Source organism: Amblyomma mixtum, chromosome 5, assembly GCF_055824585.1.
Source record: "Amblyomma mixtum isolate Tamu chromosome 5, ASM5582458v1, whole genome shotgun sequence".
Classification (NCBI taxonomy): domain Eukaryota; kingdom Metazoa; phylum Arthropoda; class Arachnida; order Ixodida; family Ixodidae; genus Amblyomma; species Amblyomma mixtum.
This window is the reverse complement of record NC_143016.1, coordinates 171,136,118-171,151,780: the sequence shown is the minus strand read 5'-3', so window position 1 is coordinate 171,151,780 and position 15,663 is coordinate 171,136,118. Positions and strand designations below refer to the sequence as shown.

Here is a 15,663-nt window from a genome sequence, read left to right as displayed (position 1 = left end):
GCCAAGAACAAGGTATGGAAAAATTGGCTTGGTCAGAGTTTGAAAACAAAGTGGATAAAAACGGTGGTGTAAAGGGCCTAAAAGTTATTTTTACTAACTAGCTGATGAAAGACAAGAATTTTAAAAATGTCTGAGAGCAGAAACTTTTAAAGGTTGGGTCGCCTCTGCAGACATCCTTGGCTCGGCAAGGATTTCGAGGCTCCCAACAGCTCAGATAAAGACCTCAGCCTCCCTCTCATGATTGAGAAAGTGGCTGAGGTGTATAACTGTATGTAGTGAAGCACAGGGTGAGTAAATTAGAGTTTGTGAAGAATACTGGCTTCCCTTAAAAAGCTAAAAACACAGGGTATACTGACAAGTGCATCTTTGCCTAAAATCAATGCTGGATGAAAAGGAATCTGTTCTTTGTAAAAGGTAGTAAAATGTTTTTTCCTTATAGATTCAAGTTCCGTACATGAGAATAATATGTGGGTTACTGTTAGTTCATCTCCGCACTTTTCACAAACAGGTTTGTCTTCTTTTGTAAGTAGGAAGTTGTGTGTGAGATGTGTGTGTCCAATACGGAGACGGCATAAAATAACTTCGATGAATCGTTTTTGGTGTGAGCATGATTTCCATTCGCCTAGGATGGGTTTTACTAAATGTAGCTTATTATTTCTTTCAATATTCCATTGCGATTGCCATTTATTTCTTAGCTTGCACTGTACCAACTTCATACAATCATTGTAGGGGATGTTCACTTTCTTGATTTCTTTGTTCCGAGCTTTTCCAGCACATTCATCTGCTTTCTCATTGCCAGCGATTCCAATGTGGCTGGGAACCCAGCAAAATTTTATGTCTTGTCCCTGTATTATCGCGCTTGTTATGTTGTGTATGATATCCCCGATTAGTGGTGTCACTGCATTGCTATGGTGAAGTGAGGTTAGTATGCTCAGAGAATCAGTGTAAATGATACTGTTCTGAATGTTCTCATTTATTATTTTTTCTACAGCCACCAAGACTGCGTAACACTCGGCGGTGAAAATGGATGTACACTCAGGTAGCCGTACTATTTTTTCCCAATTATTCTGAACTACAGCACTTCCCACGTAGTGCGCCGATTTTGATCCATCGGTATAAAATGCTTCGAATTCTCCGTATTTTTCGTTGAGTGCTAAATATTCCTGTAATATCTGTTCATGTGGAGTATGTTTTTTCTGAAATTGTGTTAATGTGAAGTCGCCCACAGATGGTAGGCAGTACCAAGGCGGGAGTGGATCACGTTTGCGGGCAATATTATGCAATGTGTCCATTATATCTAGTTCTTGGCATTTCTCTTCAAAGCGGAGAAGGAGTGGTCTGATTGCTAGAGGTTTGTTGGTAAATAGTGTTCGAGATGGACACTTTGTAACGAGTGGGTAACAGATGTGTTTAGGCTGGGAACGGATCTTTAAAATGTATGAGCATGTGAGCGTTGTTCTTCTGTCTGCAAGTGGTGGTTCATTGGTTTCTACGTACAGGCTTTTTATTGGTGACGTCCTGTATGCACCAGTTGAAAGGCGCAATCCAGAATTGTGCACAGGATCCAGTCGCTTCAAGTACGATGGCCTTGCTGATCCATACACTATGCAACCATAATCTAAAACGGAACGTACTACAGAGCGATAAATGTGTAGAAGACATACCCGATCAGAACCCCAGTGTTTGCGTGATAGGACTTTCAGTATGTTCAGTGCTAGCGACGCCTTCTTTTTCAGTGCGTTTATGTGAGGCAGGAAAGTTAGTTTTTTGTCGAAGGTGATGCCTAGAAATTTGTGTTCGTTTTTGAAAGGCAGCTCGGTTTGGTTGAGGTGTAATGTTGGATTTGTGTGCAAGCCTCGTTTGAGTGAAAAAAGTAAGGCCACCGTTTTCTGTGTTGAGAACTGGAAACCATTCTTGTCTGCCCATGTTGCCATTTTGTTGATTGTAAGTTGTACCTGTCGTTCACATGTGGATATATTGGAAGATGTACATGCTATCTGAAGATCATCAACATACATTGAATACATAATGGACCTTGGGATTATTTTTCTAATAGAATTCATTTTTACAACGAAGAGAGTTGTGCTTAAAATGCACCCTTGAGGAACTCCATTTTCCTGAATAAAATCCCTCGAAAGGGTCGAGCCTAGGCGGACATTAAATGAGCGGTTAGACAAAAAGTCTTTAATGGAGTTGAGCATTCTGCCACGGATGCCGAGCTCAGCTAAGTCCTGGAGAATCCCGAACCTCCAGGTTGATCATATGCTTTTTCTAAATCAAAAAAGACGCTAAGACATTGTTGTTTGTGTATAAAAGCTTCTCTGACAGTATTTTCAAGGCGGACTAAGTGATCTGTAGTGGAGCATCCTTTTTTAAATCCACACTGATGGATATCAAGCAGTTCACAGGATTGAAGAACAAAGGTTAGTCTTATATTTAGGACAATTTCGAAGGATTTGGCGAGGCAACTGGTTAAGGCTATGGGTCTATAACTGCTAGGAAAGGTTGGGGGTTTACCAGGTTTGAGAAACGGTACAATAATAGCTTTCTTCCAGGCTACAGGTATTTTCCCTGACATCCAAACTGTGTTGAAGAATCTTAAAAGTGCTGCTATGGCAGGCTCAGAAAGATGTGCAAGCATTTCATAATGTATATGGTCGGGTCCTGGAGCAGTTTTTTTTTTCCGGCAGACAGTACTCTGTTGATTTCTTGGCGGGTAATTAGACTATTGTATTTTTCATTTGCACCTCCAGTTGTTGGCAGCCGCTGTTTTTCAGCTGTATTTTTGTATTTTAAAAAGGCCTGCGTGTAGTGTGATGAACTTGAAACTGCAGTGAAATGTTCCCCCAATATGTCTGCCTGTTCCTGTATGCTTGTTTGTGTGCCAGGTGTTGTTAAAAGCGGAATTGTGAATGGTGAAAAGCTACCGTTTAATTTGCGAACCTGCTCCCACATTTTTTTAGATGTCATCTGACTGTTAATGGATGAAACATAACTCTGCCATGATGCTTTCTCGGCACCCCGACGGACGTACCGAGCTTTGGCTCTTGCCTTCTTAAAATTAACGAGATTTTCATGTGTCGGGTACCGGCGAAATTTACCCCAAGCTCTGTTTTGTAGTTTTTTTGCTTCCTTGCACTCTTTTGTCCACCATATTTTATGACTTTGTTGCACCACTCCTGACGACTGTGGAATAGCTGTGAGTGCGGCAGTTATGATACAATTAGTGAACTTTTCATTTATCTGGTCGATGGAGAGATTATCTAAAAGTATATTTTCTAAATTTGCCTTTGCTCTAAAAAGTGACCAGTCGGCGAGGTGAAGCTTCCAGCGCCGTGGCCTTGTGGGGATTATTTCCGGTGGGGATGTTAAAGTGATTAGTATAGGGAGGTGGTCACTGCCATATGGGTTGTCAATGACATCCCATTTAAAATCATTAGAAACAGAAGGTGAGCTAAAAGACAAATCTAAAAAGGTCATTTTCCCCGAGGCAGGGGAGCAGTAGGTGGCTTTTCCTGTATTTAAAAGACATACATTGTTTGTGAGGATAAAATCTTCGATTATTTGACCCCTAAAGTCACAGTGCTCGCTTCCCCAAAAAGGGGAGTGAGCGTTAAAGTCCCCAACTACTAGATACGGTTCTAGAAGTTCATTGATAAGTTCTTGTAAATCGTGGACTGTTAATGTAGAATGTGGAGGAATATATACAGAACAAAGAGAAATTGTTTTATGGCTGACGACACTGACCGCAACGGCTTCAAGTTTTGTTTTCAGTTTTATTTCTCGAGCAGGAACGCCGCTTTGTACGATAATCGCGACGCCTCCAGAGAGTCTATTTGCCTGCTCACGATCGCGTCTAAAAGTTTTATAATGCTTCAGGATGTTCATATGTTGTGGACCTAGATTGGTTTCCTGGAGACATAAGGCTACGGGTGACATTGACCCTAAAATGTTTTTTATGTCATCGTAATTTCTCAATATTCCTCTACAGTTCCACTGAACTAGAAAAGCCATGTTTTATGTTTTGGGGTAGGAGCAACGAGAGGTTTACTTATGTTCTGGGGCCGTTATGGTAGCCCTGCCTTTTTTTCGCTCAAGAGAGCTGTTCCGCCGCTGTAAAGCAGACGGGCTGGGAGTTTGGTCCATCACCTCGGAAGAGGTGCTGGACGACCGCGAAGAAGCCGCGGGTGTGTGGGTGTCAGGCCTCCCCCGACGGGGGGAAGTCCTGCGGGATGCTGACCTGTGGGCCGGCACTCCCTGGCTTGTAGTTGGCAGAGCAGCTTTCGCTGTCTCGGCCTGGGGCGTGGATGGCACTGCCACAGGCGCGGTGGAAGTGGCCGCGGCAGGTGCCGGAGCGCTGTGTGGTGCTACGCCCCCGCGCACCACATCAGCGAAGTTTGGTTTTGCTGTGAAGGAGAATGAATTGGTAAGCGCAAAACGCCTCCTCGCTTCTTTGAATGAAATGTTTTCTTTAGTCTTAATGGTGATGATTTCTTTTCCCTTTTTCCAGGACGGACACGCCCTGGAGTATGCAGCGTGATCTCCTTCACAATTCGCGCAGCGTAGAGCTGCGTCGCATTCCTGAGACTGGTGGTCCTTTGATGCGCATTTCGCGCAGGTTTTGCGGCCGCGGCAGCTCTGTGAGCCATGGCCAAACTTCTGGCAATTGAAACAGCGACGGGGATTGGGTATGTAATGCCTTACGGTGATTTTCAGGTATCCAACATCGATCGTTTCGGGCAAACTGCTGGTGTTAAACGTGAGGACCATGTGTTTGGTGTCTATTTCTTTGTTGTCTTTGCGGATTTTGATTCTGTGCACTTCGATTACATTTTGATCGGAAAGTCCTTCAAGCATTTCGGTTTCTGTTAGATGGATGAAGTCAGCCTCTGAGATTACGCCTTTGACTGTGTTGAGGGATCGGTGGGGAGTTACGGAGACAGAGATGTCCCCTATGGAATCGATGTTTGAGAGTTTTGAGCATTGGATGCTGTCACGGAGTTCGAGGAGTAGGTCGCCACTGGACATTTTGGATACCTTGTAGCCAGGCCCTAAGGTATCTGTTAAACATTTGGTTACAAGGAATGGGGATATTATTCGAGCTTGCTTTTCGTCACTGTTGCTATGTATCACATGAAACTTTGTGAATGTAGGTTTCTTTTTCGAAAAAAAGTCTGCTGCCTCGTTCCGCACTCTTTTAAGAGAGCGATCAGGTTTTGAAAGGGGGGGAGCCATAAAAAATTGAGGTTTTTCGGTCATGGTGCCAGCCACCCACCATGGAGTCCAACAAGGGGACGCGACAGGAACTTGAAAGAAAGTCCTGCCCACGCCAGCTGTACACCTTAACTATAACCTAATATGACTCAACACAGGGTAGTTGGTCACACACGGTTAACCCTCGCCGCCAGTAAAAAGAGGAAAAAACCAAGAAGGGAGGAGGATATAGGAGAGTTGTAAGAAAGGAGATAGGAAAGTGAAAGATGGAGAGGAGAACAGGAAAAGGCGACTGCCGATTTCCGCCGGTCGGGTCAGGCCGGAGGTGCCGTCTACAGGAAGCTGGGGCCAAAGTGGTGTGTTGCCTCCGCCGAGGGGCCTTAAAGGTCCAAACGCTCGGCATCGACTCAACCACCAGGATCCCCTTTTCCCCGGACACGGCGATGCCACGCACGGCTAAGCGCGGATGCTCGGGTCCGTGGTGACACATTGTTCACCATCATCCCCCTGTGGGGATGTCCCTGCGGATGCTCGGGTTAACCCCGTGGTGTCGCCACTCACCAACGTCTGCATGCTGCAGACGCCTCCCTGCGGGGGCGGCCGCCACCAGAGTTGCCTGCCAACGAGCCATGAGTGTGTCCCATGAATCAGTCGCAACGAAGCTCTTGCACGATGCTGCCAACGCCGTACGCAGCGACGCCACGCTTTCCGGGTCCGCCAGTAGGCTCGTGTCCATGCGCCACGTAACAGTACGTGGGGTGTCCTCACCAAAGTCGAGCCTGACTGACAAGGGGTGGTGATCGGAAATCACCGGCGTGCCTGCAGGGAACGCGAGAACTTCGCAGCTAACGACAAAAGAAGCGAGCTCTGGTGGAAAATAGAATTTGTCTATCCGACTCGCTGACTGTGCTCTCTCAAACGTCGCTCCAAAGGCATCCCCGTGAAGCTGCACCCACGCGTCAGACAAGCGGAACTGAGTCACGAGATCGCGGAGCGCGGGGGCACCGCAATAACGGCGACCGTGACCCTGTCCGCGTACGTCACGGTCGATGTTAAGTACACAATTGAAGTCACCGACGATGAAAGTGGGGTAGGGATCAAGGAGGAATGAGTCGAGGCGCTCAAAAAAATCAGAACTACTAGTCTGCCGTGCTGGCGCATATACAACCAACGCACGTACCCGCCGCTGGTTTAGTCTGAAGTCGACCGCAAGAGTGCGGCCGTCCAGCCCGAAAGTGCAATGAGCACCCGCGCGCAGGCAGGGGTTTACAAAAACGACACCAACACCGCACATATGAAGATCAGTCAACAGAAAACCGGGTGGTGAAATTCAGCACATCAAGTGAAGTACGGAAGTTGCATTCCTGTAAAAACAGGATGTCGACGCCCCTAGCCCTGGCAAAGTGCATCACCTCTCTCTGTCTGTCTACGGATTGAAATCCCCGAACATTCAGGGAGAGGAGATGCACAACCGCCATGACTGCCAAGAGCACCGACGGCATAGCATACAACCTAAAGAGCGCTGCGATGGGCGGCGCTTGGCGCGCGCGGCACTTTTTTGCTAGAACGTTCGTTAACAGTCCCTTCGGATTCCGATGATTGGGGGTGGGCACGTTTGAAGTGTGGTCGGGAAAAGTCCATGTTTTCGGGGCCGTCGGCGCTTGTGGCCTCGCTCACCGGTTGCTGCGTGGTCTTGGCGACGCTCGCAGCTGAAGCCGATGCCGACGCCAGGGTCGCCGATGGGAGGGTGTGGCTGGCTGGTGACGGGAAGCGCGCGTCGTCCGCACCTCCAGGAGTCGTCGGTCCTGACACCTGGCCGCACGTCAAGTCGCCTGTCAGGCGAAGCGGCGTGACTTTGTCCGGTACGTCCACCAGGTCGCCCGACGCCACGCTCGACTCATCGCCGCTGCTGCTCTCGGTGTTGAAGGAAGCTGCGCGGGGTAGCGGCGGCAAGGGTTCCGCGAAAACAGCACCGAACGGCTCCACCTCGTTTGAAGGCGTCCCCTCGAGCTGCTCCTTCACGGGCACCTCCGTCGCGGGGGCGGGCTCGGGCTCCCTCGGGCTGCTGGTCGTAGGGACCACGTCGGCAATAGGCGTCCGGAGGGTTGGTGTGCTCCGTGTTTCCGCGGCCACGTTGTCTTTGCTCGGGGCCTTCCTCGAGGCGGCGGCCGCCGCATACGACCGTGGCCGCAGGCAGTCCGCTGTGGCGTGGCTTCCACCGCAGCGCCTGCAAGCCGCTCCGCATCCGGCCGTGTCGTGGCCGAACACCTCGCAGCGAGCGCACCGCGGCGTTCGACACGCCGCGCCGATGTGGCCGTCCTGCCCGCAGCGGGAACACACCTTCCGGACGCCTCGGTAGTCAAACATGACGCGGTGGCCCTGGACGGTCAAGAAGTTCGGCACCGCCTGCTTCATCTCGATCCGGACCACGCGCGTCCCGTTGCCGACGTGACGGCGGCCCTTGAGGACGGGGTGGGTGATGTCAAGCACCTTGCCGTAGGAGCTCAGTGCCGCCGCCAGCGCCGCGTCTCCCACGAACAGCGGCACACGAAAAGCCGTCACGTGGACCACGGCAGGACACACGCAGGCTACTGGGACGGAAGTGCCATTTACGTTGAAGGCGCCTTCCACTAGCATCTTCTCTGCCGCCGCAGCCGAGGCCATGGCGACGCAGAACTTCATGCCTCCATGGTGTTGGAGGCTCTCTAGCCCTTTCGGGCCGACAACCGACTCGATGCCGTCGACGATGTCGTCAGCCGTCGCGTCGGAAGTAACTTCGAACTGGAAACAGTGCGCCTTTGGGGGCGGCGCACGGAACACCGGGGGGGCAGCAGGTCCCGGGCCTCCCATGACGTCACGGGTGGCCGACTGGGCTGCTTCAAGGTCTCGAAGTTGCCCGAGCACCGGCAAAGGCACGGCGCCTGGGCTGGGAGGCTGATTGCGGAACCTCGGGGTCACAGTGGATCCGAGGCCCGCCTGCACTTGTCAAAACTTCTCAGCAAGCCAGCGCCGAAAATACTTCGCTGGGTCTGGACGAGCTCGGGCAGCAACAGGCGTGCTCGGCGGTCGTCGAACTACGAATTCCCGCGGCTCGCGGCATCGTTCAATTTAAAGCCGGCAAGGAAACTTCGAGAGAACAGGTCGAGATCATTAGAGGAATCTAGTAACACATAGATGCAGCTCGGCATGGCTGCGATCAATCGAGATTAGTCCGGTCGCTTCTCGCGTCACGAACACAAATGATAACACCCCTTTCCGGCGGCCTTGCACGAACGAACGGACACTACAATGATACGTGGCAATATAAATAAAAAAAATAAAATGGAGCCAATACGGATCCCTGAAGCAGTCCTTACTGAAGGGGTACCTCAAGCGAGCCAGTCTCGCTAGCTTTGACATACTGGGTGCAGTTAGAAAGAAATGCAATTATCATATTGTGAACTACAGGATCGATGTTAAGGTGACCGAGTTTTAGTATAAGAAGTTGATGATTAATCTTACTGAAAGCCGTTGAAAATTCTAGAAACGCCCAATCAGTAATGAGCCCAGAGTCTAAAACTGAATGTAGATCATTGGGGAATGTAAGTAGCTGTGTTTCGCATGAATATAATTTGCGGAATCCATGCTGGGAGGGATGAAAAAGCTGGTTTGATTGGAGAAAATTGGCTAGGTTGGTGAAGATTATGTGCTCACGTAATTTGCAGGGTATAGATGTAAAAAAAATGGGGCTATAGTTAGACGGTTTGTGTGAGTTGCCATATTTGTAAATTGGAGCAACTCACGCATGTCAGGAGTAACATTCCCTGTTTTTTAGTCTTTGGGTAGACAGCTCTCATTAAGCGATTTGGTAAAAACGAAGGTTAATAAACTAGAGCAGTATTCAGTAGTGTTCTGAAGTAGTTTTGATGCGATTCCATCGACAACCACATGGCGATGATAGTTTCAGTTGACTAATGATGGCTCTGATTCCGGCGGGATCAAAAGCAATGGGGTCGGTTGGGGAAATATGAGCATGAGGGAACAGCGGGCATTGAGTGGCTGAGGGACTCGCGAACGAGAGTGAAAAGGTGTAATTCAATAAGGCAGCACATAAATTTTCACGGACCTGTTCGCCGGATTCGTCAACCAGGGTGATTGTTCGATCGTTGTAGCTCTTTACAATGTTCAAAAAGTTTTTCGGATTGGTACTTAATAGTGAAGGAAATGTGGTGTTAAAGAAATTGAATTTTGCTGTTTTGGGAGCGTTTATGCAGTTTTTTGCTGCATGATTGTATATGTAGTTACCATAGGTTAGGGGCACATCTCATTTTAGCTTAGCGAAAGAGCGTTTTTTTCTTGTTGGGTAAGAGTTTTAATAGGTATTATACCAGAGGGCGCTTGTTGAGTGGTGGATCGTTATTAGTGCAATATATCTGTCAGTAAGATCGAGAAGTTTACTTATACAAGATGACCAGAGCTTGGCAACCGAAAGATTCGAGCAGGTTAGCAAAATGTCTTCGACAAATAAGGAAAGCTCCATGTTAATAGCGTCAAAATTAGCTTTGTAGTAATCTCGGATACGTTTTTTTGTCGCTTTGCTCGCTCAGATGGAACTGAAACCGAGAAGTGTAATATGTCATGGTCGCTGAGGCCTGGCACGTGTGACACCACACAACTGATGTCAGGAGCTGTTGTGAGGATTAGGTCAGTCGATGCTTGGAAAGTTAAAGTGCCCAAGCACAAAAATAGGTGCACCAGGAAACTGTACAGTGATTTGGTTAAGGCAGTCGTGGATACCTTCAAAAAAGCCGTGCGGGAACTGGAAGAGCGGTAACAGGCACCACTGAGAAATGTTTGGAGCGCAGCACTTATACAGCACAAAACTGTTTCTAAGTCACTATAAACAGTTATAGGAAAACACTGAAAACGTTCATTGATAGCAATTAGGACTGCACCACCCGTTCTATCAGCTTGATCATAACGAAGTGTTTGTTGCAGTCGAACAGTTCGTTTGATGATATTTTCTCAGAGAACCAAGTTTCCGTTAGGACAATTATGTCTGCTTCAGAGTCGTTAATTTGCGCATTAAGAGTTTCCTTTTTATTGTAGAGGCTGCGAATGTTCGTGTAAAGTATGGAAACTTTCAATACTGATCCGCTTCCCCTCCTCCATTCCTAACTTTTTCGCAAGTGCGACCAGAACGTGTAGCCCAGGTAGGTGGGGATTCGTTATCAAATGTTCGGTTAGCGGGTGGCATCTCGCGTATGTAGTTGGTAAGCCCTCATAAATGTAGCATTTGTCATTGGCAAGCAATTTATTGTGACGAGGCTTGTGCTTAGTTTTGAGCAATTTGGCGAACTCAAGAAGTTTATTTCGAGCTTGTCTAGTAGCGAGGCAAAAGCGCATGCTGAAATCGCTATCTTGAAGGCTGGACCGCAGTTGTTAGGTCATGTGGGTTGTGAATTTAACAATAAGCCGCCTGTTTCTTTTGGATTCGTATCGGCAAATTCTATGAGCACGCGCTACTGCATCTGATGTTAGCTGCAGTTCAAGTTCTTCGGAAAGTACAGCTAAAACTTTTTCCTGGGACTGCTGAGGTATTTGTAATTCGTCATCGTTGATTAAGAAAAATTTAATTATTGCGACGAGAATGGTCTTTCATTTGATCTAGTTGAGTGCGGACGACTATGGAATCTTCTTCAAGGTGGTTAATGTTTCCTCGTGCTTCCGTCTTGTCGAGTTGCATGGTTGCGAATGGAGTGGTTTGCTGCTCAACACTTGCTAAACGTTCATTTATTTCAGATATAGTGTTAGAGAGCGAGACCTGCTCCTGCTCGATTTCGGTAATAGTGTGGGATAACTTAACTTGGTTAGCTTCTATCCTGATGCATCTCTCGTTGGTTTCTTTAACCATTTTGAGCAGTTCAGTCATATCGTACTCTTTTGGTCCCGGGTTTTCTTAAAGGGATGCTGAAAGGTTTCCCAAAAAAATTCAGTGAAGAGATGCACTGTACAGTTTTCCACCATCGGAATTCGAATTTCTCATCGAAATTAGGCAGAGGAAAGCGCAAACCTATTTTATTTTGGCGAAAAGTGCAGCAGCAGTCTCGGGCCAGCTCGCGCGCCTCGTTGCCGCCTGTGATTGGTTGGGCGCCTCGTGAGGTGAACACTGGCGTTGGCTCGGTGAGCCCGCCTCGGTCGCCGCCGATGTAATACATGAAGCGAGCCGCGCGCTGGTTCGGGCTGTTGGTTTGATGCTTATATCACAATGGAACACATCGAAGATTACCAGGAGGATCTTGGCGTCATCCCCTACATGTACGAACCAATCGCAAAGAGCAAACCGCTCCAAGGAAGAAACGATGCTGGCGCAAGCGGTGATTTTGGCTTGAACGAAAGCGAAGTGTCAGCATCTCCACGTGTTGGAAATGTCCTTTTGTAAGCATACTTTTATAGCCAACCTTCTTTCAGAGATACAATAAATTAATTTTGAAGCGAGCAAATGTTGTATAGCACTGCTCCACTAAATTTTCCTAATGCAATGTAAGCGGGATGCGATCGCCGGCACTGTTGTCTTGCCGCTTGTCGGTGCTGCCGCAAATCTGCTTGTAATCCACACAGACCACTGACATGCGCCAGAAGTTATCAGGTGACAAACGTGCGCCTTCCGTTCTGCGTGGTGTCTGGCAGTAAATTAAAATCCTTGTTTAGGCGAGTTGCTTCATACTGCAAGCCCTTGTAGGAATATCTCCATCCGTTTGCGGCCGCCTTTATCGTGCTGTTCTCAGACCAAGCGACAAGTGATTTTTTTCACTAACTCGATGGCCTCGGGCTGCAACCGAGCAGGCTGAATCGCAAGGCTGGCTGTAGCACACGTTGCGCACAATTATATATTATTATTAATGTATGAAGCCATGCTGCACTCGGCAATTTTTTACGACTACATGTGTTATTATAAATGTATTCCTGGCAGAACACTTTACTGGTATTGGCTGCATTAGAACTTGAACGACTTGTCAGCACTTTTACAAAAGGTCCTCAGCAGCATCTGCCAGTGGCATTCGACTTGTTGCACAGTCCTGGTTTGTATTGCTGTTTGGTGTGCATTCTTGACTGTCTGGTGTGTAGCCTCAGGTGTGTTGTCATTTTCCATGCACTCTTGATTTGCACTATCGTCTGGTGTGCAGTCTTGATCTTGCAGCAGTTCGGCAAGAACCGGAAAGGTATAAGCCATATGATGTTATTGTTGCAAACAGAACAAAAGTGTGCTTCAACATGAGTAAAATCTTCTGGTTTATTTCATAAACCATTTTGTTGATTGGCGAGCTCCGTGCAAAGTGAGGTCATTTATTATATACCAGGTGTTTCTTTAGAAGGTCCAATATTTATTTTAAAAAATGGGTAACTAACCTTGTATAAATTTTATCCCTGGGGCTATATTGGGGGATATGGAAGACACCAGTAATAGGCAGAAGGCTTCCATCAGGGTGTCGAACCGGAACCGAACCTGAACCCGAAACCGGAACCGAACCCGAATTTTTACCCGGAACCGGAGCCGAACCGAACCCATATTTTTTTCGCCATCTTGGAACTGAACCAGAACCGGAACGATTCAAAGGAACCGCTCCGAACCGGTTCGGGACTCGGTTCAGCCCCACTTTATTCCAACCAGGCGCACATTTTTTTTTTTTCGGACAAAAAGAGATAGCCTAGCGCATAGGTTTACCCATCCGAAGCTGTCTGCGCTAGAAAGTGCGAAAATGGCACCCAGTATAGGCGACAACCGAATAGAATGAGGTGTGGTGTCTGTAAAGAAACCTAATTGACGCTTCTGCAGTGTATTGGCACCAATTCTAGAGCATTTATTTATTTATTCGCATGGCCGAAGCATTACAGAGAGGAGTGGGTAGTAATAAGAAACATACAGGACCAATATTGGTACAGCAAAATTAGATTATATAATCACTAACAACATTCTTAAGTAACTCGGGAGTTTGTAACGTTTGTTTTTTTCTACGTTTTGTCCTTGTCTGCGCGCCGAAGCATTTCTTGAAGTTTGTAACGCATGCGATGGAAGTGGGAGGGTTGTTCCATTCCTTAGCTGTATTGGGGATAAATGAGGAAAAATGAAAGTTGGTGCGATTGCTTGGCACTTCAACCTTGTACTGATGTTCGCCGAGGGAATAAATATATGAAGGCGGAAGAAGTGGCGAGTCTCTGAGATGAGGGTTATAAAAGTAAATTTTGTGAAACAGACGTAAACATAAACATAAATAGACATAGACATTGTACGTCAGGTTTATATGAAATCTTCAGTTATTACTTCTCCCCCTTTAAATGTTTGTGTATGGTCGTAATCAAATTTTTAGCACTGATCTAACTCAATAAACGTCTTGATTTGAAGAAAATAGCGCCAGAGCATGCAAACCACGAAAAGACAAGGACGAGACACAAAGCGCTAATAGCGCTTTGTGTCTCTTCCTTGTCTTTTCGTGGTTTGCATGCTCTGGCGCTATTTTCTTCAAATCAAGTATGCACCAACTCGCCCAAGAAGAAGTGTTAATCAATAAAGGTCTATAAACACCAATTTTTTGCTCGCGTGTTTCCTCCTTTCAAACGATGCTTTCGACATTGGTGCTCATGAAGCACTCCGTGGTATTCGCCTACGACCAACAAATAAATTATATTTGAACTTCTTCTTGACGCTGTTCTGGTTTTATCAACAGAGCGATGGCTCTGACGTGTAGTGGAATTCAGGTTACATTAGGCACGAAAAAAACGGCAATATAACTGCTAATATGTAGTTTGTTGTAATACTAGCCTATAAAAACACTCTGGTCTAAGTGCAGTAGTGACTCAAAAAAACGTATTAGCGCTCATATCACAGTTTTCCTGCGCCTCACATGACCTAAAGTTCAACTACACGTTATAGCACTGTTCGGTTGTCGAAACCGAGACCGAAACAGCATGGGAAAATAAATTCTTTCCTGAATTATTCAGCGGCCGTAGGCGAATACACGGTGATACACGTATTCTATTATCTAGTGCATCATTAGAAAGAATAAAACACGCACAATAAAATTAGTTGTGCATAGTACATTAAATACCTATTGAGAATACTTTTCCGTTCTTTGCGTCATTTACGACAAATTTATGAAACGTTAGCGCAACGATCCAACAACGTTGTAGTGCTAGATTTTGAGGAAAGGAAATGGCGCAGTAATAGTCTCACTTCTCGATGGACACCTCAACCGCGCCTTAAGAGAAGGGAGAAAGCTGGGAGTCGAAGAAGAAAGAGAGAATAGGGTGTCGTACTGGATGGATGGAAAACTTTATTGAGCAAGTGAGTTTGGACCGTACAAGGTCTCAGGGCCACCGCACAGCCCTCACATTACGCGCATGTGTCCAGGCCACGTAGGGCCATGGCACTGGCACCCCGGTTCACACAGCGAAGTTGCGCGTCCGGGTCCTGCGACGCAAGGAGGGCCTCCCATTCCTCCCATGTACCGATGGCGAGCTCCGGCATAATTTGGACCAACTAGAGACCTTTGGCGTGCACTGACACCCCACAGCACACGGACGCCTTTTGCGTTTCGCCTCCTTCGAAACGCCGCCGGATTCTAACCCGGGTACATCGAATAAGTAGCCGAGTGCCCTAAAGTCTGAGCCACCGCAGTAGGTAGTGCAACATTTACTTTTTAAGCGCTCGTTGTCTCCGACAGCTAACGACACTGAGACTAGGGCGGCAGAAAGTTAGTCCCAAAAATCCGCCTCACAGGTGGGCGATGGGGCGTGTGGGGGGACGGTGAAGGTTGTTGAAAGTGCATTTTTACCAGTCAGTGCCCGGATGTGCTCCCACTGGGGTGTGGTGTGCATCAAGGGTGGAGGCTGCACGCACGCACACACACACACTCACGCACGCACGCCCCCCCCCCCCCCAAAAAAAAAATCAGTGTGGTTATTTTTGGTAAAGGAGGCTATAATGATAACGCAGTGAAAAAAACAACTAACACAGTATTCACACTCCGAGTTGGATTTGTACTAGTGGCGGCGGAACAGAAAAGCTCCGTTTAGAGATGCCTTAGGCTACTCGGCCATGTCCTAGGCTTCTTGTTATCTTGGTTGCATGGCATATCAGGAATCTTTCTGACCCTCCTTGTGCCTCGCTTGATCTCGTAGAATTCAAAGATATCGGTAGAAGTCCTTAAGCCACCAAGACTCCCTTACTCCGCCCGCACATCAAAATTCCGGAACCAGTCAGGAGGCTGAACTGGCACAGCATGTTCCTCCTGCGGTAAATAGCACTGTTCTCTGAACAGTGGCTTCGTTGAGCGCGGCAGTTTTGCGTCTTCATCCATCACGCGGGTTTTCCACACGCTAAGTGGTCCTTAAACACGAAAAGTTCGCACGGAATTCCGGAGTCTTTCATCGCAGACAGAAATGTTGTAGTGAAGTGCATGATTTCAATGT

General features: G+C 47.5%; 1 protein-coding gene across 1 annotated transcript in view; it reads left to right on the top strand.

Annotated features, from left to right (window-relative positions):
- LOC149344683 (uncharacterized) overlaps positions 1–15,663 on the top strand; it is a 62,075-nt gene that overhangs the window by 23,979 nt on the left and 22,433 nt on the right. The window contains exons 2-3 of the mRNA XM_089546341.1: positions 992–1,039; positions 4,511–4,688. Of these exons, the coding sequence (XP_089402467.1) occupies positions 4,648–4,688 (41 nt within the window). The 5' untranslated portion in view covers positions 992–1,039; positions 4,511–4,647. The remainder of the gene's footprint in view (positions 1–991; positions 1,040–4,510; positions 4,689–15,663) is intronic.